This window comes from Ornithorhynchus anatinus, chromosome 20, assembly GCF_004115215.2.
Source record: "Ornithorhynchus anatinus isolate Pmale09 chromosome 20, mOrnAna1.pri.v4, whole genome shotgun sequence".
Taxonomy (NCBI): domain Eukaryota; kingdom Metazoa; phylum Chordata; class Mammalia; order Monotremata; family Ornithorhynchidae; genus Ornithorhynchus; species Ornithorhynchus anatinus.
The window spans coordinates 10,243,019-10,270,023 of NC_041747.1; the positions used below are offsets into that span (position 1 = coordinate 10,243,019).

Sequence of the window (27,005 nt, forward strand, 5' to 3'; positions counted from 1 at the left end):
CTCTTTTTGTGCCCAATAAATGGAAGTTGGGAGCTTTTTTGTTCGTTTCAAAATTTGTTTCCATTTAAAACATTCAAAGCAAAGAACCCTAAGCAGTCAGTACTTTTCAGTCTCCCCTAATATTTGGCACAGGTTAAGGCTGATGCCTAATTTCTTACTCCTCGGATATTATTTTTCACCAAGTTAATTGCAGTTGTTCGTGTGTGTGGAGACTAAAATTCTAAATTACATAGGAAATCTGGAGAGAAGGTGCACTCGAGGATAGATAACCAGCCAGTGGATTTACTCTTGGGTCCGTTGAAATGCCTACTGAGTCGATGTGAAATGAGACCCCATTAAAAGAGTCAGTTGGCACACTGCCTAGTTACCCTAGCCTCAATCTAAATATAACTAACTTTTCTCCTCGAACCTTTCAGTACTCAGCAACTGGTGAGTGCTACAGGGAGAGGCATTTTAAAATTTGTTTTTGTAGTCCCAAGGCATGTCCTCTAACGTATTCTATCTTGGGAGCAACAAAGTTAGAAAAGCAGAACAAGGAGCCAGAATGTTATTTAATGACTTGAAAAAAAAAAAAGCTTACAGTGCAGGTGTTGGAGAGCAGAAATGATATCGGAGTCAAAGCTTATATGGCAGCACGGAACTGAGGTTAAATCTGGGTGAGACAGACTTTCGGTAAGCTGGGGTTCTGAGCTGCAGATAGCTGTAATATCTACTGGGCAGAGAGCGTGTTTGAAGAATGGACATCAGTAGGAGACCCGAACGGTTGCCTTATGGTGAGCCAAAGTGGAATTCCACAACCCAGGAGGTCTGAAGAAACCCCACAAAGATATTAAAGCTCAAGAAATCTGTAGGCTACTAAGAAGGAACAGCAATGGACCATCTTGGTATGCTGAGGGATCATAGAGGGGCTGAACTTGCAGAGACATTTTCTGGACGGACTCCGGTACTCTCCTGCAGCCTTGATGCCTAGTCAAGGGATGGGCCGAGATTGGGCTGTTTTTCCCCACACTGTGCCTCCGGCTCCTTGCCTGGAACTCTGTCCCCCTTCAAATTTGATAGACTGCATCTTTCCCCATTTTCAGAACCCTTCTGAAATCCCATCTCTTCCAGGAGGCCTTCCCTGATTAATGTCTTATCACCTCAGATTCTCTGAATTCCCTCTCCCGCCTCTTCTGCTCCCGGGCCACTTGTGCATGTATTTTGCAGATTTAAGCACTAACTCACGTGTCTCCTTTTCTTGCCTTCCTCCTCTTTGTCGACTACAAGCTCCTCATGAGCAGGGATTGCATCTACCAAACTCGATTGTATTTTCCCAAGCTCTCAGTATGGTGTTCAGAACATAGTAAGTGTTCAAATACCTTTGATCGATTTAGGATCTGTTTCCCCCCATTTGATTGTAAGCTCCTTGAAGGCAGGGGTCTTATCCACCAATTTTATTTTCCTCTCCCAAGTACTTTGTTTGCACTTAAAAAAAATGGTATTTAAGTGCTTAATATGTGTCAAGCATTGTTCAAAGTGCTGGGTTAGATTGAAGTTTATCAGGGTGTCCACAGTCTATGTCCCACATGGGGCTCAGAGTGTAAATTGGAGGGAGGAGGATTTCATCCTCATTTTCAGATGAGGTCGCTGAGGCACGGAGAAGTGAAGTGACTTGCCCAAAGTCACCCAGCAGACAAGTGGCGGAGCCGGGATTAGAACTCTTGACTCTCAGGCTCGTGCTCTTTCCACTGGGCCGCGCCGCTCACCTTGGTGTGAGCCATGTCATTTTCAGTACGGTACCAGCGAAGATAGTTTGAAAACAGGCTATGACTTAGTGTTTCCATAGAGCCTTGACCAGGAACAGGGTGTTGAAATATGATCCTGGGGACCTGTGATCTATTTCTGCCTCTGCCTTCCACTGACTCCCTTGGAGCTCATCTGCTCCCACGGCTCCAACTAGCACCTCTCTCTCGGTGGATGATGTCCAGATCTAGATTTCCAGGCCTGTTCTACGGTCTCTTCTTTCCCCCTGCCTCCGGGACATCTCCCTCTGGGTGAACTGCCAGCCCCTTAAATTCAAAATAGCTAAAGGGGAGCTCCTCATCTTAACAACTAAACCTTATCTTTTCACTAACCATCCAATCACCCCCAAGACCCTCATCCCTTCGTCCAACCACCCTGTCTCATATGCTCCAAACCATTGATTTTTCTTACCCGTTTACTTCTCATACCCAGTATGCCTACTTAGTAGTGATAGTGAGAATTAATTTGATTTTTAAAAGTAAGCCAAGCTCAGAGGCAAGCGTGTTTTTGCCCAGTTCTCCTAGTATTAAAGTTGTGCCCTGGTAGTAGGTTAGACTGTGTTGGTGGCGGGGGTGGGGGGGAGGGGAGGAGACAACTCCTTCAGGTCATTGCTGAAAGAGTTAAGCGGTTAAGTTGTAGTGGAAAGAGCACAAGCCTGGGGGTCAGAGGACCAGGGTTCTAATCGCAGCTTGTCGGCTGTGTGCCTTGGGCAGAGTGACTTAATTTCTCTGTGCCTCTGTTTCCTCATCTGTAAAATGGGGATTGAGTACCTGTCCTCTCTCTCCCTTTGAGTGGGAGCCCCACATGGGACCCGATTAGCTTGTAGTGCTTGGCGCATAGTAAATGCTAAACATATACCACCCCCACATATAAAAATCGTGGTAGTAATGGTCATGCAGTGCTCTGTATTCAGCCTTTGGGAAGGGGCCTAATATCCAGGCCCTGCCCGTGAGGAGCTTCCACTGTAATGGTGACGCCTCCAAGGGGGATGCCCTACGTGGTCCGTTGATGCTTCCCTGAGTTTACAGGGGGCGGGCCTAGCTGGAGGAGGATCGACTCACTCCTAACGGAAGGTAGGGGCTACCAGATCAGGGCCGCGATGGGATGGGAAACTCCAGAGACCAAGGAAGCTGGAACCGTCTGGACGGGCGGCCCGGTATAATATAAAGTGGTGGAATGAAGGATTCTCCCCCAAGAGGCCTTCTCTGACTAGGCCCTCCTTTCCTCTTCTCCCACTCCCTTCTGTGCCGCCTTGACTTGATCTCTCTATTCATTCCCCCCCCCCAGCACTTGGGTACAGATCTGTAATTTATTTATGTTAATGTGTTTCTCCCCTTCTAGACTGGAAACTCGTGGAGGGCAAAGACTGTCTGTTGTATTCTCCCAAGAGCTGAGTATAATGCTCTGCACACAGTAAACATTTAGTAAATACGAGTGACAGACAAAAGGGACACTTAAAAAAAAAATAGCTGAGGACTGCCGCTCTGCAGCTTGCTTTTCTTCAGCAGTGACTCTTGTAATACGGAGCTGTGTGGTCTGGGACTCAAACCGAGGCATTGTAAAAACGAGATAGAACTTGACATTGTAAGGTCACTGGACAAACACTAATTCTCTTTGGCAACAGAATCTTCCCGATTGTTCTCTTCATATACGCATCTATTGAGGATGCCACTTTGACCCTCTGGTGTGATACTGCCTCCTGACCAATCACGGCGTATCGTAAAAAGGGGGCAGAAGAAACCTGCCTTTCAATTCAGGTTCCATCTAGCTGTGGTTTTGGAATAAAGGGTCAGAAGCACTGCTCTCTCATCCTGACCTTCGTTACGTTGAAGATGGAGGCGAGATATTGGCCCGAAAATTGATTGTAGCATAAGATGTGGATGACACCAAGGTTTTTTGCCACGCAGGCAGAGATAATCTTATATGATTCCATCATGTTGAACTGTCACGGAGATAGAGAAGCAGCACGACTTAGTGGACAGAACACGGGCTTGGGAATAAGAGGATGTGGGTTCCAATCCCGGCTCTGCCACGTGTCTGCTGTACGACCTGGGGCAAGTCATTTAACTTATGTGTGCCTAAGTTCCCTCATCTGTAGAATGGTGATTAAGACTGTAAGCCCTAAGTGGGACAGCGACTTATTATCTTGTATCTAACACATTGCTTAGAACAATGCTTGGCACCTAGTAAGCACTTAACAGATACCATAATTATGATTATTATTATTATATAAAGGTAATCTTATATCATGGAGTGAATGGGCTTAAAAAGTGCAGTTGATCCAGTGGGAGAAAATGAAAGGCAATGCGATAACGGGGGGAGAAGAAATTACTGCATGGAGCTTGAAGCTAAAAATCATGACTGGAGGTGTACGTTGAGTTAATGATTTGAAAGAAGCCAGTAGTAACTCTGAGGTGTACAGAAATTCGAGTTTTAAATAAAATCAATTCTCATTTGTTTTAGTACTTGAGTCGTTGCCTGTATATTGTCTTCGCATATTTTTCAGTGAAATGGCTATGGGAATCACTCAATGGTATTGAGCGCTTACTGTGTACAGAATACTGTACTAAGTGCTTGTGGGAAAGCATTTAGATACTTTATAGGAAGTTTAAAATATATATATAAATCAGTGAAATAACTGTTTGGATCAGCCTGAGCTATCTTTCATGCCTACCGTCTGGCCAGAGGATAACTGCTCACTTTTGAAGAGGTAAAAAAACTCTCCTAAGGGGAATTCCAAATGCTCTGAAGGCTTTATTGTGCTCAAATGAAGTTTTTGTCAAAGCCAGGTCTTGCCTTTAAAGCAGCGGCAAAATCTTTGTTATAAAATTTTCTTAGAGTGAATGGGAACAGGATGACATCATTTTCCTTCATTAAAGTTCTTTGTTTCAGTGAGTACAGGATGGTAGATGAATTTAAAGTCTTCCTGGGGAAAGATTTTTTTTTCCCACTAATTGTGGACTAGTGATAATTGTCTAATGGTAAAGATAAAAGCTGGAAAGATGTATAAAAAATTTAGTGCCTCCAGGATATGTGGAATTTGGCCTTAGTTGGAAAAGGCAGCAATTTCAAAATGTAAAGGGAAGAGTTTGTTTAAGTCTAATTCCAAATTCACCATTTTCTTATTAAATGACAGTAGATTTAGGAGCTAGAAAGAGATGGAATAAATCAGTGTTTTTATTGAGTGCTTACTCTGTGCATAGCACTCTCCAAAGCACTTGGGAGAGTGCCGTAGAGTAAATAATAAGGATAATTGTATTTGTTAAGCGCTTACTATGTGCCGGGCTCTGGACTAAGCGCTGGGTGGAAACACAACGGTCCCTGTCCCACATCGGACAGTCTTAAACCTCATTTTACAGATGAGGTAACGAGGTACAGAGACGTGAGGTGATGTGTCCAAGGTCACAGAGCAGATATGTGGCGGAGGCAGGAATAGAACCCACGACGTTCTCGACTCCCAGGCCTGTGCTTCATCCACAAGGCCATGTTGCTTCCCTGGGGGAGAGACATGATCTTACAATTTTGGAGTTTATAATTTTGCGGGGGAGATGGGCCCTAAAATATTACATGTAGGGGAAGCCACAGAGTTTTATGAAGGGCAGGATCTCCATCTAAATGCTTATAGATGAAGACTCAAATAGGGTGGGAAGATGAGAGGCTAGTCAGGGCAGGCGACCTGGAGGAGGTGGGACTTCTAATAGGGCTTGGAAGATGAGAAGAGCGGCCTGCCAGATGTGAACGGGGAGGGAGTTTCAGGCAAGTGGGGGAAGGCAAGTCAGTGGTGAGGATGACGAGAGCCAGGCACAGTGAGTAGGTTGGTATTAGAGTGAAGCATGTGGAGTGGGTCGAGTTTGGACTGTGAGCCCGTCGTTGGGCAGGGATTGTCTCTATCTGTTGCCGAATTGTACATTCCAAGCCCTTAGTGCAGTCCTCTGCACATTCATTCAGTAGTATTTATTGAGCGCCTACTATTACTGAGTGCTTGGAATGTACATATTGGTAACAGATAGAGACAGTCCCTGCCCTTTGACGGGCTTACAGTCTAGTCGGGGGAGACAGACAAGGACAATGGTAATAAATACAGTCGAGGGGAAGAACATCTCATTAAAACAATAGCTAATAATAAGAGCACATAGTAAGCACTCAATAAATACTGTTGAATGAATGAGTTTGTAGAGGGGTGAGGATAAAGTAGGGGGAAGATTGCTGCCAGAGTGCCTTAAAGACATAGTTTTTGAAGAGGCTGCAGGTTTTTGAAGAGCCGGCGGTTAAAAAATTGAGAGCGTTTCCCGGGAACCCGAGAGCAACCAGCGCCTTTTAAAGGTTGTGTCGTTTTCGAGGCAGAGTTGGGCTCCTGAAGTGGTAGATTGAGAAGCAGTCCGAGGCTATAAACTGTCATGTTTGCAATAGGCTGTGCTGTAACAGATGCGTTCTATAATTCTATTTATTTCTTTTGATGCTGTTGATGGCCTGGGTGCTCGTTTTGATGTCCGCCTCCCCCCTTCTAGACTGTGAGCCCGCCGTGGGCAGGGATGGTCTCTCTTTGGGGCTGCGTTGTGCTTTCCAAGCGCTTAGTCCAGTGCTCTGCACAGAGTAAGCGCTCAATAAGTAGGAGTGAAGGAAGTGGCAGCAGGAATCCTCCGGGTGGAGAAGCCCAGCGCTAAGATGGGCCGGGAACTGATCGGGTGGCGCCACCTCGTGGGCACCGAGCTCTCTGCAGCTGGATTTCTCAAGACCAGGCCGAGGATTGCACCTGGCAGGGATTTGACGAAAAACTTAAAAATATAAAAGGCTGTTGAAAATCCGCAGCCCCCCAGCCGTACCTTTTAGAGAGCACATCTCTCTCGATCCAAGAGGAAGGGTGGTTTGGAGCCTCGTTTAGCCCGTAGCGTAGTGACAGCCGGTCGAACGGCGGCGTTGGAAAAGGCCCCTTGCAATGGTCTCAAGAATGGACAGTAAGCAAATGGAAGGAAAAGACATTTCGAGCATCTCATAATAACGGCGAGTGGAAGCTCTGAAAAGGAACGAATCGCCAAGTGGTATTATCAGGTGAAATTGTTTTTCAGTGGGCCACAAGGTGGCAGGATGGTTTTGCAGATCGATGGGCTAAAGCTGCTTTATAATTTCATTATAATAATAATAATAATAATGTTGGTATTTGTTACGTGCTTACTATGTGCCAGGCACTGTTTAAGCACTGGGGTAGATATAGGGTAATCAGGTGGTCCCACGTGAGGCTCACAGTCTCCATCCCCATTTTACAGATGTGGTAATTGAGGCCCAGAGAAGTGAAGTGACTTTCATTCAATTCATTCAATAGTATTTATTGAGCCCTTACTATGTGCAGAGCACTGTACTAAGCACTTGGAATGTACAAATCGGTAACAGATAGAGACAGTCCCTGTCCTTTGACGGGCTTACAGTCTAATCGGGGACTTGCCCAAAGTCACACAGCTGACAAGTGGCAGAGCTGGAATGCGAACCCATGACCCCTGACTCCCAAGCCCAGGCTCTTGCCACTGAGCCACGCGGGTCTTAATCGGCTAGTTCGCTGTATTTTTAGTCCACCTCACGTCCGATCCCTTTAAAAGGCTATTTCCCGGTACTAGTGGTAGCTGCACAAGGAACGTAACAACACAAAAACAGACGAACTTTAAGTACGAGCGAAGGGGCCGAGCGTTACTCCTCCAAGGAAGTTTTCCAGGGCCCCTCGCTGCTCCCGGCAGTAGTTGTAGTAATAGTATTTTTTAAGTGCATACTGTGTGCAGAGCACTGTACTAAGCCCTAGGAGAGAGTGCACAGGTGGGAATTAAAAACGGTTTTTATCCTTTGGGGGGGACTCACTTCTTTAGTCCAACGGTCACTGCCCCAACACTTAGGACTGTGACTGACCTGATAATATCCCATCTCCCCTAACGTTTAGCATTTTTATGCATCATTTGTCCTTTTGTGTCCCAAGTATGTATCCCTCTTCTCCATATCTTTGTCTTCCTCCTCTTCTCCCTTCCTCTTTATCACCATCATTACCATGGTCAGTATTTAAAAACCTCCTGAGTGCAAGGCGCTAGGGAAAAGAGCAGCAGCATGGCTGAGCGGATGGAGCGCGAGCACAACAGAGCCTGCGAGACATACTGTCTGGAGGATTGCATGTAATTGATAATTTTAATAAACCCCGGGGGCTCATGACAACGGAAAAAATCGGAAAAAATTGTGAGCAGGTTTTGAAAGTGTAATTCACAAGTGGGAACACTTATGCTGACTGCCAAGTTTTGAGATCATGCAAATGAATTTTCCTACCTCCAAAAAACCATTTACAAGTTGTCGCAGAATAGTAATAATGGTGTTAGTTAAGCCCTTACTATGTGCCAAACACTGTTCTGAGCGCTGGACGATCTCATCGCTTTCGTTCATGAGATGCAAAGTTTTGGAAGTCTGGTAGAAATAAAGTTGTTGTAGTTGAAAGTTGCGCCGCTCTCATTTTGGCCTCAGTCTTCTCCCGCTGTCCCCTCGAAGCTCCTACTGCTTTTTCAAGGTTTTCCTTAGTCTTCAGAGCTTCTCAAAAACCAGTCTTCTCTTACAGGATCTGCATGTGGTAGCATTTTTGGGGGGTATTTGTTAAGCACTTATTATGTGCCAGGCACCGTACTAAGCTCTGGGGTAGATTCAAGCTAATCAAGTTGGACACAGTCCGTGTCTCACATGGCCCTCACAGTCTTCATCCCCATTTTACAGATGAGGAAACTGAGGCCCAGTGAAGTGACTTGCAGGCAAGTCAGAGCAGACAAGTGGAGGAGCTGGGATTAGATCCCAAGTCCTTCTGACTCCCAGGCCCGCGTTCTGCCCAGTAGGCCACACTGCTTCTCCTGAGCAGCAGAGAGAGAGCCGGGAGGCAGACCTTCCTGGTTGGGAAAATGACTGAAGGTAGGGGACCATTTCTGCTGGTTGTCATTTCCCATGGCACGAGGGTTCTCGTCACCGGCGGACCTTCAGAAAGCGTGATGGGGAAGGTGACACTTGTGCCTCCCAACTCATCGCAGTTCGGTCCGTTGAGAAGGGATTGGCGGAGTTAACGGACTTCCAGTCCACTTGACAAGTATATCAGGTGGCAGGAAGAAGCAGAGTGAAAGCTCTCTTGGGTTCTGTACTGAAGAGACCCACCTGCTCTGTAGACCAAAGTCGGGCTCCTTTTGACCTCCCGAGAACCTTTTTCTCCCCGGAGCTGTTGTAGCAACAGTCACTGTGGAGGTAAGAGCAGAGTGCCTGAGGCCGGGAGGGAGGAATCACCGATTGATATATTTATTGAGCCCTTTTTGTGTGCAGGAGAGATCCTGGGTGGGGGGGGGGGGGGGGTGTCTCCTGGGTGCTGTGGTTAGGGTCTTCTCGTAAAACAGTTATCCTGTTCATCTGATCACTAAAGTTCCTCTAGCCCAGTAAAGGACAAACTCCCTCACTCCCAAAGACTTGGAGGCTTCATTTCAAGAGGATCTCCTGGATGTTAGGCCCCAGATTTGAAAATGTCTTTAAGCGTTGTCCACAAAGAGATCTCTGGGAAACTAGCTGCAGCTTTGTTTTAAAATTTAACTTCACAATTTCTCAAGCCTTATCACTCTATTCCAGTTTCTGAGACCAGCTTTAGACAGATTTCAAACTTCCCGTCATTAAAAAAAATAATGTTTAGAAGTGCCGAAATTCATGAAAAAATGTGCCAATTGATGCAACTACAAAAAAAGCCCAGAATTATTTTCAGTAAATACTCTAGCTTGGTAGGTATATCAGCAGAAGCCAGTACCTTTTAAGGCCGGCCACTCTTCCCTATCCAGTCTCAAATTACTCTTTTTCCTGTAAATTTCACCCGCCATTTCACCCCCTGCTGGTTGCCTTTCAAAGCCTTCAACTTCCCTCTGAAGGGCTGTCGCTGTTGTTTTATTTTTCTTTTATTTGTGAATTCTTCCCTCCTTCCCCCTCCCCTCCCCCAGGTACACAGGTGGTTATCTTCAGAACTGACAAACCATCTTAAGAAATAGTTTCAGGTATTTGATTCTGAGATAGGTAATAGCTGTTGGTTTAACTGCTAGCCCGAGAACCGAGCCTAACAGCTGTGTGCTAGCTGTCTGTGGATTGATAGGCTGCTCAACAGGAAGCTGTTAAGGAACAGAGAATAAAATGGAATCCCTCTGTTAGCCATTCTCTTCCCAGTCTCCCCCGATTCCTTTCCTCCTTCCCCATTTTGCCAGCTCAGGGCAGCGTCAGGTCCCGAGTAGAATCCAGTCCATCAGTGCTGTTTATTGAGTGCTCACTGTGTGCAGAGCACTGTACTGAGCATTTGGGAGAGTACAGGACAACAGAATTGGTAGACATCTTCCCTCCCCAATGTCCTGGTTGTCTCAGTCACTCATTAATGGTATTTATTGAGCGTTTACTCTGTGCAGAGCACTGTACCTACCGAGCACAGGGAATGTATGTTTGTTGTTGTTGCACTCTCCCAAGCGCTAGCACAGTGCTCTGCACACAGGAAGCGCTCAGTAAATATGACCGACTGACTGACCTACACCTGCAGAAATGGGTTTTGTTCTTTGACGCTGTAATGTGGCTGCGGTGTATGAGCTTGGCAATACACAGGAATTAGAGGGGATTTTTAAAAAATTGATATTTAAGTACTTACTATGTGCCAGGAACTGTAGTAAGCGTCGGGATACTTCTCAGCACTGGATTGATGTGGAGCCCTGACAAATGACCATGGCCTGGAGGTAACAGGTGACACCAAGGTGGGGTTCTAGCTTCCTGGACACCTCCCTACCCCCCTCACCCTTTCCTCCTTTCCATGCCCCTTTTGCCCTCTTACCTCCCCTCCATCCTCTCCAACTGAGGAAGTAGCAAGACCTAGTGGCTGGAGCATGGGCCTGGGGACTTCTAATCCCAGCTCTACCAATTGCTTACTGCATGACTTTGGGCAAGTCCCTTAACTCCTCTGTGCCTCAGTTTGCCAACAGTAAAATGGGGATAAAATAGGTGTTCCCTCTCCTTCTTAGACTGTGAGGCCCCTGTGGGACAGAGACTGTGTCCAACCTGATTAACTTGTATCTACGCCACTGCTTAAAACGGTGCTTGATATATAAGCGCTTCACTACTGTAATAACAATAATCCTTACTCCCAACCCCTCCTCTTCCGTCTCCATCATAAGTCAAATGAACCCCTAGAAGCGGAGGACCCACCTTGACTCAGAGTGGTGGGCAAGGCCAATTTGGGTGGTGTGCTGGTCCCCAAGATCACTTTGGGTCATAGGTGTGGGGTGCACTCCCCCCTTTCCCCCCAAAAAAGAGTGACTCTGCGTTCCCACTCCCCAGCAAACGGGGCTAATAATTAGTCAACTGAGAAACAGTGTGGTCTACCAGCACTTAGAACAGTGCTCCAGCACTCAGAACAGTGCTCAGCACATAGTAAGCGCTTAACAAATACCATAATTATTATTACTGGATAGAGCCCAGGCCTGGGGGTCAGAAGGACCTGGGTCCTCATCGCAGCTTATTCGCTTGTCTCCTGTGACCTTGGGCAAGTCACTTCAGTTCTCTGGGCCTCAGTTCCCTCATCTGTAGAATGGGGATTAAGACTGTGAACCCCATGTGGGACAGGGACTGTGTCCAATCCAATTACCTTGTATCTACCCCAGCGCTTAGTTCAGTGTCTGGCACATAGTAAGTGCCAAACAAAAATCATTAAAAAAAAAAAATAGTCCAGCCTTCCTAAAACTAGATGTGGCATCTTGTTTTCAGGTAGTTTATATGTCCTCCTCCAACTGAACAAATATTTGGCCTTCCCAGCATGAGGGTGGGGGTGGATTTGGGGTGGGGTTGAAATTACCAGGCCTTAATTCAATATTTAGTTTGTTCTTGGTGTCTTATTCCCCAGATGGTTCTAACTCATCTGGGACTTTGCCTAAGGAGCTGTGAGATTTTTATTAACTACTCCCTGGAATTTTGTTTTATTCTCTTTTTTTCCCCCCACCCTGCCCAACAGAGGAGAGTTTGTAAGCTCCTTGAGGACAGGGTGCGTGTCAACTAACTGCTAAACTCTCCCAAGCGCTCAGCATACAGTAAGTGTTCAGTAAATACCACTGATGGATTGCTAGAAGTATTTGCAATCAAGAGTTCTCTTTTAACTTCAGGATCAAAACCTGCTGGTGAGATGGAAACATTGTATGCGGTGTCCTTTGACATGTTTGCTCTGAACTGTTTCCCTGCAATGTTTACAGTGTTCTGCTTCTCCTCTTCCTCCTACTTAGACTGTGAGCCTCCTGTGGGACATGGGTCTATGTCCAACTCAGTTAACTTGTACCTACCCCAAAGCTTAGGGCAGTGTTTGATGCATAGCACTTAATGGATACTATTAAAAAAAAAAAAAAAAGAGCACTCAGTAAATACCCAAGACTGACCATCTCCAAAACTCTGGAGTAGGCTTTCCTCATTACTAAGCTCCTTGTGGGCAGGGAACATGTCTACCAACTCTCCCAAGCACCAAGTTTGGTGCTCTACAAACAGTCAGTGCCCAATAAATACCACTGACTACTATAAACTCCTTGAGGGCAAAGATTTCATCTCAAGCTTGTTCTGTCTCCCTGGCTCTTTGAACTCTGCTCTCCCCACAGCTGGTGCTCAGTAATAATAGTTGTGGTATTTGTAAAGCGCTTACTATGTGCCAAGCACTAGAGAATGTACAAAACAGGTAGGATATAGTTTGTGACCCACTGCAGGCTCCCAGTCAAACACTAATGACCATGAAGGTGGGAAATGAGTATAAAATGTGTTCTGTTTTCCAAGGTTTGGGTGCCGATTATGGCAACTCAAGTGCTTCAATCCCTTTGAGGTCTGAATTTTTTTAAGGTGTTCTTCTAAAACTCATAAGATGTCACTGGATGTCGTAATTATCCGGGGGGATAAGTTTCTCAGCTCACTGTTTCCTTAATGGCATTTAAGTTCTCACTGTGTGCCAGGCGCTGTATTCCACGCTGTGGTAGATACAGGATAATCAGGTCGGACAAAGTCCGAGAGAAGCAGCATGGTGCAGTGGAAAGAGCATGGGCTTTGGAGTCAGGGCTCATGAGTTCGAATCCCAGCTCTGCCACTTGTCAGCTGTGTGACTGTGGGCAAGTCACTTAACTTCTCTGGGCCTCAGTTCCCTCATCTGTAAAATGGGGATTAAGATTGTGAGCCCCACGTGGGACAACCTGATTCCCCTCTGTTTACCCCAGCGCTTAGAACAGTGCTCTGCACATAGTAAGCGCTTAACAAATACCAACATTATTAAGTCCCTGTCCCACGTGGGGCTCGCAGTCTTCATCCCCATTTTTCAGATGAGGGAACTGAGGCCCAGAGAAGTGAAGTGACTCACCCAAGGTCACACAGCAGACAGATGGCGGATTCGGGATTAGAACCCAAGTCCTTTTGACTCCCCAGCCTGGGCTTTATCAACTAGGCCACGCTGCTGTCTCTCTGGGTGAAGCAAGATCCCCTGGCTTGTATGAGAAGTTGGCGAAAGCCCCGGGTCCAACCATCCGCGTTCTCTTTGGACTTCATGCCGGCTCGGGTAAACCGGCGCTAAGACCCTAAGAAATTGATTAGCTTTAAAGCCGCTTTCCTTCCTGGGGTCTCTCACCAAGCCACCGACTGTTGTACAGGTGTGTGTCAAGACTAATTTAGTCTGAAACCCGCCTGCTGCTTTGGCTGCCTTTCGGTAACCGTTCCCGTGATCTTTTCTGCTTGCACGCATCCTGCGTTTTGTTTAAAATTCAGCTTCGTGACAGGAATCCTGATTTAGCGTGACAGCACTGTCCAATCTGCTCCCTCTGCTCTGGGGAAGTAACTCTCTACAGTCCAGTTCATGCCTTCAGCATGTCTGGCAAGGTATTCAAAAAATTAGATGTGATCTTGCAGGATAAAGACATCTCTGATCATGTGTCTTCAAATCTAGAATTTGAATCAGTTTACCTTCTGAAAGAAAACTGGGTATTTTAATAATACTTGGCTATTTAAAGTGCTTTTTTTTAAAATTTCAAAGGTATTTAGGTGGTTACTATAGTCCAGGCACTGTACTAGGCGCTGGGGTAGAAACAAGACAATCAGGTTGTATGCAGTCCCTGTCCCACACGGGGCTCACAATCTTAATCCCCATTTTAAAGATGAGGTAGCTGAGGCACAGAGAAGTTGGGATTTGCCCAAGGTCACACAGCGGGTAAGGGGCAGAGCTGGGATCAGGATCCAGGTCCTGCGACTCCCAGGCCCGGCCCCTTTCCACTGGGAACGCTGCTTCCCAAGTCCCTACCCTGTGCGAAGCCCCTGTACTAAGGGTCGGCGTTGATAGAAGAAAATTGGGTTCCACCTAGGCCTGTTCCACATAGGGCTCAGAGTTTAAGTAGGAGACATGGGGGACAATGTGGGCAGGGTAACTGGAAATGGCAGGGGGCGGGTTTGGAAAACCGATTACTCAAGAAATAAACACTGCTAGCAGCCCAAGGCGTATGTCGTATTGTAAACATGAAGATTTGTGGCAGAGGAGGGGGAACCTAGAGTATCCACGTCGGAAAATACGGAGCCTTCCACGAATGGGGTAAATGAATAAATCTCAAACGGCAAAACGAAACATGTTACCCATCCAGGGTTTGAATTTTTTTTTGTTTTTGCTTCAATTGTGATTTTTTTCTTTCCTTCCAAAGAGTTACCTTGACTGGATGAATCTTGCCAGACTCCTTGCCAGTCCAGTCTCATCACTTCACATCTTCCCAGGACCAGTGGGGTGGGTGTTTCTGTGGGCATCTAGGCAGGATAATTGGGCACTTGAAAAATGACTCCAGTCTGTGCAAACCTAACGCTGCTTTTTTGCTCTGACTGGTCCCATGAAATCTATTGTCATGTGGCTGTTCTCGTTCTTTAAAAACGTAACAAATCAAATAGCTTGTACTGTTGTCATATTCTATTTGCCCCACTTCCTGAAATAATCCTTTCAAGTCGAGCAATGGAATTTCCTTTTTCCTGGAGGAATAGCTTTTTTCTATCTAATTCAGAATATTAGGATCCAGGTACAAGTATCATTTTACAGGTTTTCCGTTATATTTGTTTCACAGTCTAAGTGTTAAGATTTAGTGCCTCTCCCTGGGAACTGTAAGCTCCTTTTGGGTAGCGATCGCACCTACCGACTCTGTCGTACTCTCCCAAGTGCTTAGTTCAGTGCTCTGCAATAGTAAGAGATCAATAAATACACCGAATTGATCTTCCGGTGAGCATCTTGTCAGTGCTCAGTGTACTCCTCTCACTGTACATCCATCAGTGTATCAGCTTCTTAAATTGAAGTTGTACCTGACAAATCAGCAAGTCAGAAAATGGGCCCGTTTCCCCCCAACACACACAGAAAAACGAACATGCCAAAGTGAAATGTTCTAGTCTGGTGAATTTTTATTTATACTTAACAAATCCCGGCTCTATTTTTCCCCTCAGCAGGTCTTAAATATATTTGTAATCCTTTAAGTGTATTAATGAAGAAAGAAAATAGCATCACCTTTTCACCTCCCTTCTCCCGTACCCTTAATTCTCTTTTTTCCCTCACAAGTGAGTGAATGTTTCTGTTGCTCCATTAAGTGGATGTGTTTGAATAGACTTTGGACCTCGAAACTTCAACAGTAGAACCTAAATAAGATCTTTATATTCGGGTTAGATATTTGAGCTTATACCCTTTGTTCAAGGTTTTCTTTTGCACTGACTTGGTTTCACATGTATGCATTATTTAGAATCCTCGTTGGTTTTATTTCACATTTGCCATCCAGCAAATGCTTTCTTTCTTTGTTTTGAGACTTACTTTCCTGTGCTCAGATGTTTCTGTATGGTTGCTATTGATCTAATAATACTCCAGTTCCCAGAAAAATATGACACATATATTGTAGAATCAGATATACAGTCTCTAGAGTACACGTACTTTGAAGTGAACTCTCCTTATATCATTCGCCAGCCTTCCAAGCTCTTAACTCTTTAATTTTCAAGGGCAATTTAAATAGTTGCTTGAGAAGACAACTCACTTTTATATTAAGTTTTTGGGGGGCCATAATCAGATTTGTCGTGATTCCGAACAAAGGGACTGTTTAGAGAAAGAAAGTGCTAGGAATCCCACTTACAAGATCTTTTGGGATCCCTTGCCACTAGTGGAAGGCAGTTCAGTTGTACGAGACCCACCCCTGTGAATTTAGGAAGGGAACTAGTCGTATTTATTGAGCACTTTGTCTGTGCAGAGCACTGTAGTAAAGTGCTTGGGAGAATACAATATAACAGAGATGGTAGACAGGTTCCCTGCCTACAGTGAGTTCAAAGCTAGAGGGATTGGAATTGACAGCCCACATCTCCTGGAATGCTGAAGGAAACCTTTTTTTTCCATCGTAATATGGTAAACGCTAAGCGCTGATTATGTGCCCGGCCCTATACTAGGTACTAATCAGATTGGACACAGTCCATGCCCCACCTAGGGCTCACAGTCAATCCCCATTTTAAAGATGAGGGAACTGAGGCCCAGTGACTTGCCCAAGGTCACCCAGCAGGCAAGTGGCAGGTTCTAATCCCAGGTCCTCTGACTCCCAGGCCCGTACTCTATCCACTAGGCCTCACTGCTTCCCTTACTCTTTAAGAGACCAGTGTGTGGTTGATGGAAGGTCCTTGTGGGCAGTTGATGTCAAGCAGAACGGTATGCTAAAATTGCTTTTCTTAAAGACCAAACGGGGAAAGGGGGATGCCATGAGACTAATGGGAGCATTCAAAGTGGTGGTAGTTGTAGGTCCCTTATGTTTGAGGAAACAGTTGGTAGTAGGAGTGAGGTAACTGGCACTGAAAGAACCCAAGCAAGGAAACCACTCGTAGAGATTTCACTGGTGATTCTAGCACCCGGTGGAGTTTATCATTCAGTAGAGAGAGTGGCTTGGCGAACTGAGATGACTCTAAGGAATTCTGTGTGTGTCTTACCTACCAAATATGAACTTATTTTTTGGTGAAAAGGAAGAGCCTAAATCTCGTAGGATTTTAGAAAGCCCCTTATGCATTCATTCACTCATTCCTTCATTCAATAGTATTTATTGAGCACGTACTATGTGCAGAGCACTGTACTAAGCGCTTGGAATGTACAATTTGGCAACAGATAGAGACAATCCCTGCCCATTGACGGGCTTACAGTCTAATCGGGGGAGACAGACAAAAACGATAGCAATAAATGGAATCAAAGGGATGTACATCTCATTAACAAAATAAATAGGGTAATAAAAATATATACAAATGAGTGGACGAGCAAGGTGCTGAGAAAACCTGTCAACTCCACCGCCCCCCAAGCCAACACCACCTAATTTTTTTTTTTTTTTTAGAAACCCCATCTTCATCGGCTTTTGACTGTAAGCTTGTTGGCAGGGAATTTGTTATAATGTACTCCCCCAAGCACTTAGTACAGTGCTCTGCACCCAGTGAGCACTACAGTACAGTTGATTGATTACAAGCCTAGCCTGCTTTCTTGTGGAAAATCAACTGAATGATTAGAAATGAAGAGTTCACATGAGGCCCTGCCCATAGTAAGTTCTCAGTAGACACCATGGATTAATGTTTTCAGTCAAGTGTGTGACAGCCAAAAACAATGTCAGGATCTCCTGTACTCAGCTAACGACACAGCCGTCGTGTGTCTCTGGAGGATGATGAGTCTCTCAGGACAAGGGTTAGATGGATGGTTTTGCTGCCATTGGCAACCACGATACACTTTGAGTACAGTGAAGCAGAGTGGCTCTTTCAGTGGCCTGAAATCCCGGTTTCTACTTCTGCTCCCAAAACTGAATTATTCTATAATTTTTTTGTGGCATTGGTTAAGCGCTTAGTATGTGTCAAACACTCTTCTAAGCACTCAGGTACGAGTTAATTAGGTCAGACACAGTCCCTGTCCCGCAAGGGGCACACAGTCTGAGTTGGAGGGAGAACAGGTATTAAATCCTCATCTTACCATTGAGGAAACGGAGGCACAGAGAAGTTGTGACTTGCCCATGGTGTCACAGCCAGCAATTGGCAGAGCTGGGATTAGAACCCAGGTCCTCTGACTACCAGGTCTGTACTCTTTCCATTCGGCCACTCTGCTTCATTCTTTGGGCCGCTCACTTGATTTGCCTCTTCTCCCTAGCTCTTTTCTCCCTTCTTTTATCTTAGTAGTTATAGTGATAGTATTTTTTAAGCGCTTTCTGTATGCAGAGCACTGTACTAAACACTGGGGGAAAAATAGATTGGTGATAGCATTAGACACAATCCCTGGCCTTCCAGGGGCTTACCAAGTAAATATCTTCCACTTCCCTTTCCCTCAATCACTTCATTTCCCAAACTTCAGGATTCGGTGTATTTTTTTACCATGTTTACATGGCAGTTGGTAACCGCAGCCTACTTGATAGAAAGACTTAAAATGCCCGTGCGATAAAATAGTTTTTGCTGTCATTACCTGCCGCCACATTGGGGTCTTTGAGGCCTTCTAAAGAAAGTATACTTTCAAATAGTGGTACTTATCGAGTGCTTTCTGTGTGCAGGGCACTGTACTGCTTGGGAGAGTACAATAAAATAGCGTCGGTGGACACATCTCTGCAATTTGGCATTCATAAAACGTACATGACTTTTTAAAATTGAAACTTCGATTTGGCATTTACTTTTTGGGCGTGTGTGTTCTACTTAGTAGTTCAGGTACGATTCCAAATTGTTTTATAATTGAAAAATTTTTTCTCTGTTACCATTGTTAATGTTGGACATCCTTTAGTTTTGAAAATATCTTATAGTTAATGGCAGACTTGGTCTGTTCAAATAAACAGGTATTTTTTAGGAAAAGAAACATTTTTACCTATACTTGTTACTTTCCTGAACATGGTGATAAATGGAGTATTTCGATCTTAGCTATGTTAAAGCTTAAGGTAGTGAAAGGTAAGAGCGGTCCAGTTTGACAATAATTACTGTTCTAAATAATTTATGCCTTCTAATATTTCATCCAAGAGCCTGAGAGCTGGACGAAATAAACACAGGAAAACAAAATTAATTATCTCATCTCCGGAGAACCAAACCACCTTAATGTTTTTTCTTTTTTCCTTGCGGTTTCTGTTGCATCTGCTTAAAGAAACCTTAAAACAATCGCCATGTATTTGTGTTCCAAGAATAGTATTTACTTGACAAAAATTGACCATTATTTTAGTGTCGGGGGAGAGCTGTGTAAATAATGCGTTTGTGTACAATTTGCATAGTAGTCTTTTAGTTTCTGAATTGTATGCGGTCAGATGAAATAGAATCAAAGATCCAGAGGACACAATTACTGCTCTTTATCACCTCATTCATTCACGCACGACCCTTGTTTTCAAACCTAAAGGATGTATTCGACGGTGAGCCCCGTGTGGGACAGCAACTGTCTAACCGGATCACCCCAGCGCTTAGAACAGTGCTCGGCCCACAGAGAGCGCTTAACAAACGCCCTAATTCTATTATGTGCAAATAACGAGGCATCAAGACCATAATGGTCAGGATATTCCCGTCCTGCGAAATTTTAATGGCTGTAGGCTTACTGGCTATTGAGCATACAACCCTGCCCTAAAAGTTGAGCGTGTCAAGGAGGATATGGAGAATTTGGGGGTTTTGTAAATGCAGTTGTTTGTTGGATTCTAGCTACTGGCGTACAGTTCTGCCAAGAGAGGGCACTATTGGAGAAGTTAAATTCCTCCATTTAATGGTTTGTTTTTTTCCCCCTCAATGAATTCCAACCTAGTTTATGGCCCATGTTTTTCCACCAGTCCATTTTTGTCTCTGCAGATGGCCAACCAGTCAATCAGTGGTATTTATCGAGCGCTCAGCCTATTCGAGAGCACTGCGCCAAGCGCTCGGGAGAGTCCAAAACAACAGGGTCGGTAGACACATCCCCTTGCACCTCAGTGAGGGTGTTAAATGACCTGGTAGAGGATTAGTCAAGATTCTAGGCATCCCGCTTCTGGTTTCATCCCACTCAGCCTCAGTGGTCCCCTTCAGGGCTGGGCCACCCCCTAAAGTGGCCAGTGAATTATGAGTGAACAGCGAGGAAAGCAAATCGGTGCTCTTGGGGGGGGAACAAGAAGGCTCCATCTCAGTTGCAAGTCGTGCAGCAACATATATAACTGAACGTGGACGTTTTAGTAGCAATTGTGGTATTTTGGGCGGTTACTGTGAGCCAAGTCCTAGGCACTGGGGTAGATACCCTACAGTCAGCTCTCCGCTCAGACTGAGAGCCCCATGTGGGACAGGGATTGGGTCCAGCCTGATTCATTTGTATCTACTTCGGCGCTTAGAACTGTGCTTGACACATAGTAAGCACTTCACAGATGCCACTGTCATCGTTATTATTATTGTTATTATTAAGCATATGGCACACATGGGACTCGCAATCTGAAGGAGAGGCTAGAATAGGTATCGAATCCCCATTTTACAGGTGAGTAAACGGGAGGCACAGAGAGGTAAAGTGACTGACCAAGGCCACAGAGCAGAGCTGGGCTTAAGGCTCACGTCTCCCGTGCCCGGTTGGTGGTCTTTCCACTAGGCTGCTGCTTCTCCAGAAATTGAAATCTGCATTTGGGAAAGGTGCCTGAGGGTGAGGAGCAACTGTAAGCCCCCATCCCCTACCTGGGAAGGGAGGGAGGGAGAAAGGGGAGTAAATCAAGGGGTGATAAGTAGCCCTAGTGGTTCCTGGTCCGGTTCCTCCTTCGACTTGGGATGGAAAGAGGGAGTCAGGGAGGGCTTGTGGGGAAGAGGCCTGCGGTCCCTGCTTTATAGCTGCGGTCAGTGGGGGGCTACTGTGAGGGCCCCCTCCCAGCCCCACAGCTCTTATGTCCGTATCTGTTGTTTATTTATTTCTATTAATGTCCGTCTCCCCCTCTAGACTGGAAGCTCATTGCCAGTAGGGAATGTATCTGTTGTATTGTATTCTTCCAAACGCTTAGTACAGTGCTCCACACACAGTAAGTGCTCAATAAAACCATTGAATGAATGAAAGGGCCCCATTCCGGGCTGGAGCAGCCACAGAGGAAGCTCCTTGCGGGGCAGGGAGTGTGTCTACCAACTCTCTTGTATTGGATGCTCCCAAGCCCATAGTAGAGTGCTCTACATCCAGGGAGCGCTCAGTAAATACCACTGATTGAGAAACAGTGTGGCCCAGGGGTAAAATATAGGCTTTGGAGTCAGAGGACTCGGGTTCTACTCCTGGCTCTGCCACTTGTTTGCTGTGTGACCTTAGGCGAGTCACTTAACTTCTCTGGGCCTCAGAAACCTCATCTATAGAATGGAGATTGAGACTGTGAGAGGGGGACTGTGTCTAACCTGATTAGTTTGTATCTACCCATCCCGGCTCCACCACTTGTCTGCTGCGTGGTCTTGGGCAAGTCACTTAGCTTCAGTGTGCCTCAGTTGCCTCATCTGTAAAATGGGGATTAGGCTGTGAGCCCCATGTGAGAAATCGTGTCCAACCCAATTTGCTTGTATCCACCCCAGCCCTTAGTACAGTGCCTGGTACATCGTAAACACTTCACAAATATGATAATTATTATCCTAGGCTGTAAGCTTGTCGTGGACAGGAAATGTCTGCTTATTGTTATATTGTACTCTCCTAAGCGCTTAGTACAGTGCTCTGCACACAGTAAGTGCTCAATAAATACAATTGAATAAATGACTACCTCAGTGCATAGTACAGTGCCTGGCAGAGTACTTAAATGCCATTAGAAAGAAGGATTGATTATGATCTCAGGGGTGGGGAACGTGTCTACCACCGCTATTGTTCTCTCCCCAGCGCTCAGTACAGTGCTCTGCAGTGCTTAGTACAGTGCCTTGTACATAGTAAGCACTTAACAAATACATGGCTTAGTGGAAAGAGGCCGGGCTTGGGAGTTAGAGGACTTGGGTTCTAACATCTGGCTCCGCCACTTGCATGCTGTGTGACCTTGGGCAAACCACTTAACTTCTCTGGGCCTCCGTTCCCTCATCCGGAAGATGGGGATGAAGACCGTGAGCCCCATGTGGGACAACCTGATTACCTTGTATCTACCCCAGTGCTTAGAACAGTGCTTGGCACGTAGTAAGCGCTTAACAAATACCATTATTATTATTGTTGTAAGCGCTCAGTAAATACGATTAAGTGTTTCTCCTTCCCCCCCTCCCCCCCCATCCTTTGCTCCTGGAAGCAGAAGGCCTCCCTCCCACTCCTGCTTGTTTGTCCCGACTCGGGCCACGGATGCCCGGGGGGCAGGGAGGGGGCGACGAGCAGGAGAAGCAGTGCGGCTCAGTGGAAAGAGCACAGGCGGGGGAGTCAGAGGTCATGGGTTCTAATCCCGGCTCCGCCGCTTGTCAGCCGGGTGACTTTGGGCAGGTCGCTTCACTTCGCTGGGCCTCAGTGACCTCCTCCGTAAAATGGGGATGAAGACCGGGAGCCCCATGTGGGACAGCCTGAGCACCTTGTAACCCCCAGGGCTTAGAATGCAGAGAGGAGGCGCTTAACCCAACACAAATACCCCCCTCCCGGCGCCCAGCACAGCCCCCGGGGTGGGGAGCTCAGCCGCACGGGAGCTCCTGCCGCCCAGTCGGCCGAATTTATTGAATGCTTGAGGTGTGCGGAGCACTGGGCTGAGCGTTTGGGAGAGGGCAGTGCACCTCCCGCAACTCCCGGGCTTGGGGGCGGGGCCCAGGCTTGGGGGCGGGGCCCGACGGGCTCCCGGCCAATGGGCGCCGCGGGATTTGCATACATTATGCATTAAGGCTGCAAGAGCCGCTCTCCAACCGAGCACAGAGGGGCCGACTGACCCGGCAGATCGCTCCGCGCAGCAATTGGGGACCGGACCTGCCCCAGATCCGCCCTTCCGACCCACGGTTTCTCCTCCCGGCGACGAGACGGACGATTTCTACACACCCACATATAGATATATATACATATATATGTGTATATATATATATATTTTTTTTTATGCAGCTCGCCCAAGGAGACCGACGGGTGTTTGATTTTCTTTTCCTTTCCCGCGGGGTGCCTTGGGCCGCAATTGCATGAAAGCCCAATGGTGTAGACCAGTGGCGATGGATCTAGGAGTTTACCAACTAAGACATTTCTCCATCTCCTTCCTGTCGTCACTGTTGGGTACCGAAAACGCCTCGGTGAGACTTGACAGTAGGTAAATGTCGGCCGAGACGGTCCGTTTTGCCTTTTCCCGGAGCTCGCGGGGGCCGGTTTGCAGGTGAATGTGATGATCGCCACTGCCATCCCTTTGTCCACCGCACTGGGAGCCGCAGTGGCATCTGGCTTGCCTTTTTTAATTTGTGTTTTTTCGAAACGTCTAACCGTCCCCCTCCCATCTCTGATTCCAGGACGCGGAGCTCTCTGCGTTATGCGATTTCTTTTTTTTTTTTTTCCGTGATCTGCAAAAAAAAAAAAAGAGGGGGGGAACGAGGGTGTTTGCTAGGCAAATGGCGGGGGGAGGGGTTCATCGTTTTTTCGGATTGATCCGTTGCGCCGAAGCATCCTGCAAGAAGCAGACACACACACAAACATCCAAAAAAAAAAAAAACAAAACCCCAAAACCGACGGCTGTCGTGAGAATGAAATGCGCTCGGCTCGAATCGTTAAACGGGTCTCTGATCGTCTGTTTTTCTCCCCGCTCTCTAGCTCCTCTGGTGCAAGCGTGGTAGCTATTGACAACAAAATTGAGCAAGCTATGGTATGTACCGATGTTTTGTGTTCTGTTTTTTTCCTAAACGGTGCGGTGCGGGGAATGTGGGGCACAACGGGCGTTAGACGTCAGAGGTGGAAGCCACGCTAAAAAAAAATGGTCATAACGGGGTTGATGTCGTTGCCCCCCAAGTGCAAAAGCAATCCCTCCCAAATATATACACACACATATGTATGTGTGTACATACGTATATATGCATGCACATGCATATATATATTTTGCTTACCGCAGCTAGAGCGGCTATGAGAGAAGAGGGTTTTAACCCGCCGCATCTTTTTGCTAAGGTTGCAGGTGGGCGACTTGAAAGAATAGAACCCGCAGCCGGAATGCGCCCCCTTAAAACACGATGTGCCTGGATGTCCCGGAAAGCTGGCCAGGAGCCCCCCCCCCCTTCCCCATCCCGGGAACATGGAAGCCCCCCCGGGCCATTGGTTGACGGTGGTTAGGTGCCCAGCATCAGCGTTTAACCGGGGAGGGGGGGAAAGGGAGGCCATCTCCAACGCCTTGCAAGAATGCATTGGCAATAATGTGAAGTGCCGCACAAAGGGGGCCAACCGGGGGGTATGAGGGGGATGGGGGGGAAGAAAAAGTTTGTTTTCTAGCCTTATACCGGTCCCCCCCTCCCCTTTTTCTATTTTTTGATTTCCGCCTTGGCAGTTCTTTGTTATTGGAGCAGCGCCTGTAGCTCTTCCCACGGGATTGTCGGCCCCGCTGTTGCTAGGCAAACTCGGAACCTTTAATTCGGGGCTATAAATAACTCGGGCTCTGATTGGCCCCCCGTGCCGGCCCAGGTTTCTGTGACGTCAGCCCCGGTCACGAAATGGGGGGGGGAGGGGGAGGGATATGGGGGGGGGAGGACCAGAGGGAGGGAAATGCCGCAACGTCTAGGGGAGGTGCTGGCTGCAGCCGGGGGCACTGGGGGGAGGGGCAGCTGCCCAGGAGCCTTCGGGGTCACAGCCCCTGACACCTCCTCCTCCCCCCCAAAATCTCCAGGCAGCCCCCCCAGCCCTTGCACAACCACCAGCGTGGGTGCACACCCAACCCATAAAGTCAGGAAGCCCACCGTCTCTTCCCTCATTGGCAGGGGCCTGCAAAACCTCCTTGGTACCTCCAGATCTGCGCAAATCCCCCCCCCCCCCCCCCAGGCCCTGCAGTAGCTGGTGAGATGCCCGCTACCTTATGCATCCCGAAAGCCATTTGGAAAGCTTCCCGCCTCGTCGGTGGGGCCGTGAGAGAACTCGTTTAATAATGATAATGATGATGGCCACGATGGTGTTTGTTAAGGGCCTCCTCCGTGCCGAGCACCGTTCTAAGCGCCGGGGTAGATAGGGTCCGGTAATCGGGTTGCCCCACCCGGGGCTCACGGCCTCGGTCCCCATTTTACGGACGAGGGAACCGAGGCCCGGAGAAGTGAAGTGACCTGCCCAAAGTCAGGCAGCCGACACGTGGTGGAGCGGGGATTAGAACCCACGGCCTCCGACCCCCCGAGCCTGGGCTCTTTCCCCTAAGCCACGCTGCTTCAGTTTGTACCTCCAGTTGGGCGCAGATTCCCCCGTTGAGCCCCGTTGTAGTTTGTTGGAGGCCTGTGCCCCCCGAAAGGCACTGGGAGAGCCGAATAGGGAACGGAGACTTTCTCCCTCAGTGACGGGCCTGGGCAAGAGCTCATCTGTAGCTGCGGTTCTGCACCAGTCCTCGGTTACGGCCTGCCGTAGTCCGTTAGGTGCCCGCTAGCATATGCACCCTGAAAGGCATTTCGAGAGCTTCTCCCTCATCGGAGGGGCAGTGCGAAAGCTCATCCGTACCTCCGGTCTTCAGCAAATCTGTTAAGCCCCAGAGCTGTCAGAAGGCTTCCAGCCTACGCATCTTAAAGGGAGGAATTAGAGGTGAGGCTAAAGGACTGGCAAGTGGAAGGGACGAGGAGGCGGCCCCCTGCCCCAAGCGATTTGCCCGCGTCCGTTTGCCGACTGCCCGTTGATCCCCGGACGATGTTCTCTTTCAGGATCTGGTGAAGAGCCATTTGATGTACGCAGTTAGAGAGGAAGTGGAAGTCCTCAAAGAGCAGATTAAAGAACTCATAGAGAAAAACTCACAGCTGGAGCAGGAGAACAATCTGCTGAAGACCCTGGCCAGCCCCGAGCAACTCGCCCAGTTCCAGGCCCAGCTGCAGATGGGCTCCCCGCCCACCTCCGCTCAGCCCCAGGGAACGACGCAGCCCCCGGCCCAGCCGGCGTCACAGGCCTCCGGGCCCTCGGCGTAGCCCACCCCCCGCCCCCCGGGCCCCTCCGCCCGCCGGCTGGAGTGCTCCGAACCCGACAGACAGAGGTGGGGGGGCGGGTGGCAAGACCCGCCCCCCTCGGTCCGTCCGTCCCCTCGCCCGCGCCGCGAGGGAGCCCGGGAGGCCGCCTCCACCGTTACCAAATACGACTCTTCTTTCAGTATTAAACCCTTGCCCGGTTTGGGCCCGAAGGAGGTCCCTAGGTCGGCGACTTCAAAGCGAACGAGGAAACGCGTCCCGGGAGCGCCCGCCCAGGCTGGCACCGGCTGGCACCGGGGAGCCGCGGCCCCGACAACGGACCCCCGACGCCCCTGCGGCCGCGGAGGCGGCGAGAGACGTGGGGTTATCGCGGCGGACGTCTCTTCCCCTCACCGAGAACTCGCCCGGGCAAACGAAAAGTAAGGACCGACGAATAACGGGGGACGCCGGGGACCCTGGTTCCGGAGCGACCGTCGTCCCCGAAACCTCGGGTACCGAGCTAGCCTCCCCGCCCCGCTCTGCTGTCCCGACGGCCGGCCGGTGGGCCCACGCTGCTGCCGGAGCCATCTGCTAGGTGACCAAGTCCAATGTGAAGGTTATTGCGCCTAATGTACATTTGTGTATGTAGTGTAAGTATTTTGTAAAATAGAAAATTGTAACTACGACTTAGGTTGTACAGATTGAAATTTAGTCGTTTCGTTGGCCGATCTGATGAGTTTGTTTAGTCCTTTTTTCTTCCTCTTCTCTCTCTTCCCCCTTCTCTCCCCACACCCCCCCTTTTTTTTTAAAAAAAAAGACAACAAAAAAAAAACAAAGCTACATGAAGAATGCACCTAAACAACTGTTCAGAATCTGGCAGATTGAGGCTCTCTGTGTAATTTCTGAAATTCCCTGGCTGCTGAATATGTTGAAGTAAATCTCCCTGTTGACTGAAGTCATTTGGTTAAAGACCCTTTTAACCAAGTCTAGCAAATGACAAGGATTTCCCAGTATGAATTTTTGCCTATTATCTGTATAGTAGTTATATGCATACGTTTTTGTGCATGTTCTCTAAACAGTTGTAACACGTCACTGTATTTAACTGTTGCACTTGTCAACTTTCAATAAAGCATATACAATGTTGATAAACAACTGTTTCAGATTGTAGTGTGAATCAAGTCCTCTCCCCAGCAAATTGAAGGCCAAGGACAAGTGTTTTCACTTTGAGAGGGGTAGTG

The 27,005-nt window shown here is 47.6% G+C and overlaps 1 protein-coding gene across 4 annotated transcripts in view; it reads left to right on the forward strand.

The window, feature by feature from the left end:
• Window positions 1-26,919, forward strand: part of TSC22D1 (TSC22 domain family member 1) — a 76,647-nt gene extending 49,728 nt beyond the window's left edge. The window contains exons 1-3 of one of the 4 annotated variants that reach the window (XM_001514156.4): window positions 22,580-22,979; window positions 23,471-23,522; window positions 25,534-26,919. In XM_001514156.4, the coding sequence (XP_001514206.1) occupies window positions 22,855-22,979; window positions 23,471-23,522; window positions 25,534-25,791 (435 nt within the window). In that variant the 5' untranslated portion in view covers window positions 22,580-22,854 and the 3' untranslated portion in view covers window positions 25,792-26,919. Of the gene's footprint in view, window positions 1-22,579; window positions 22,980-23,470; window positions 23,523-25,533 lie in introns of those variants that run through there. The other 3 variants (XM_007668652.2, XM_007668653.2, XM_029048122.2) reach the window with 3 other exon arrangements.
• The last annotated feature ends 86 nt before the right edge of the window (window positions 26,920-27,005 follow it).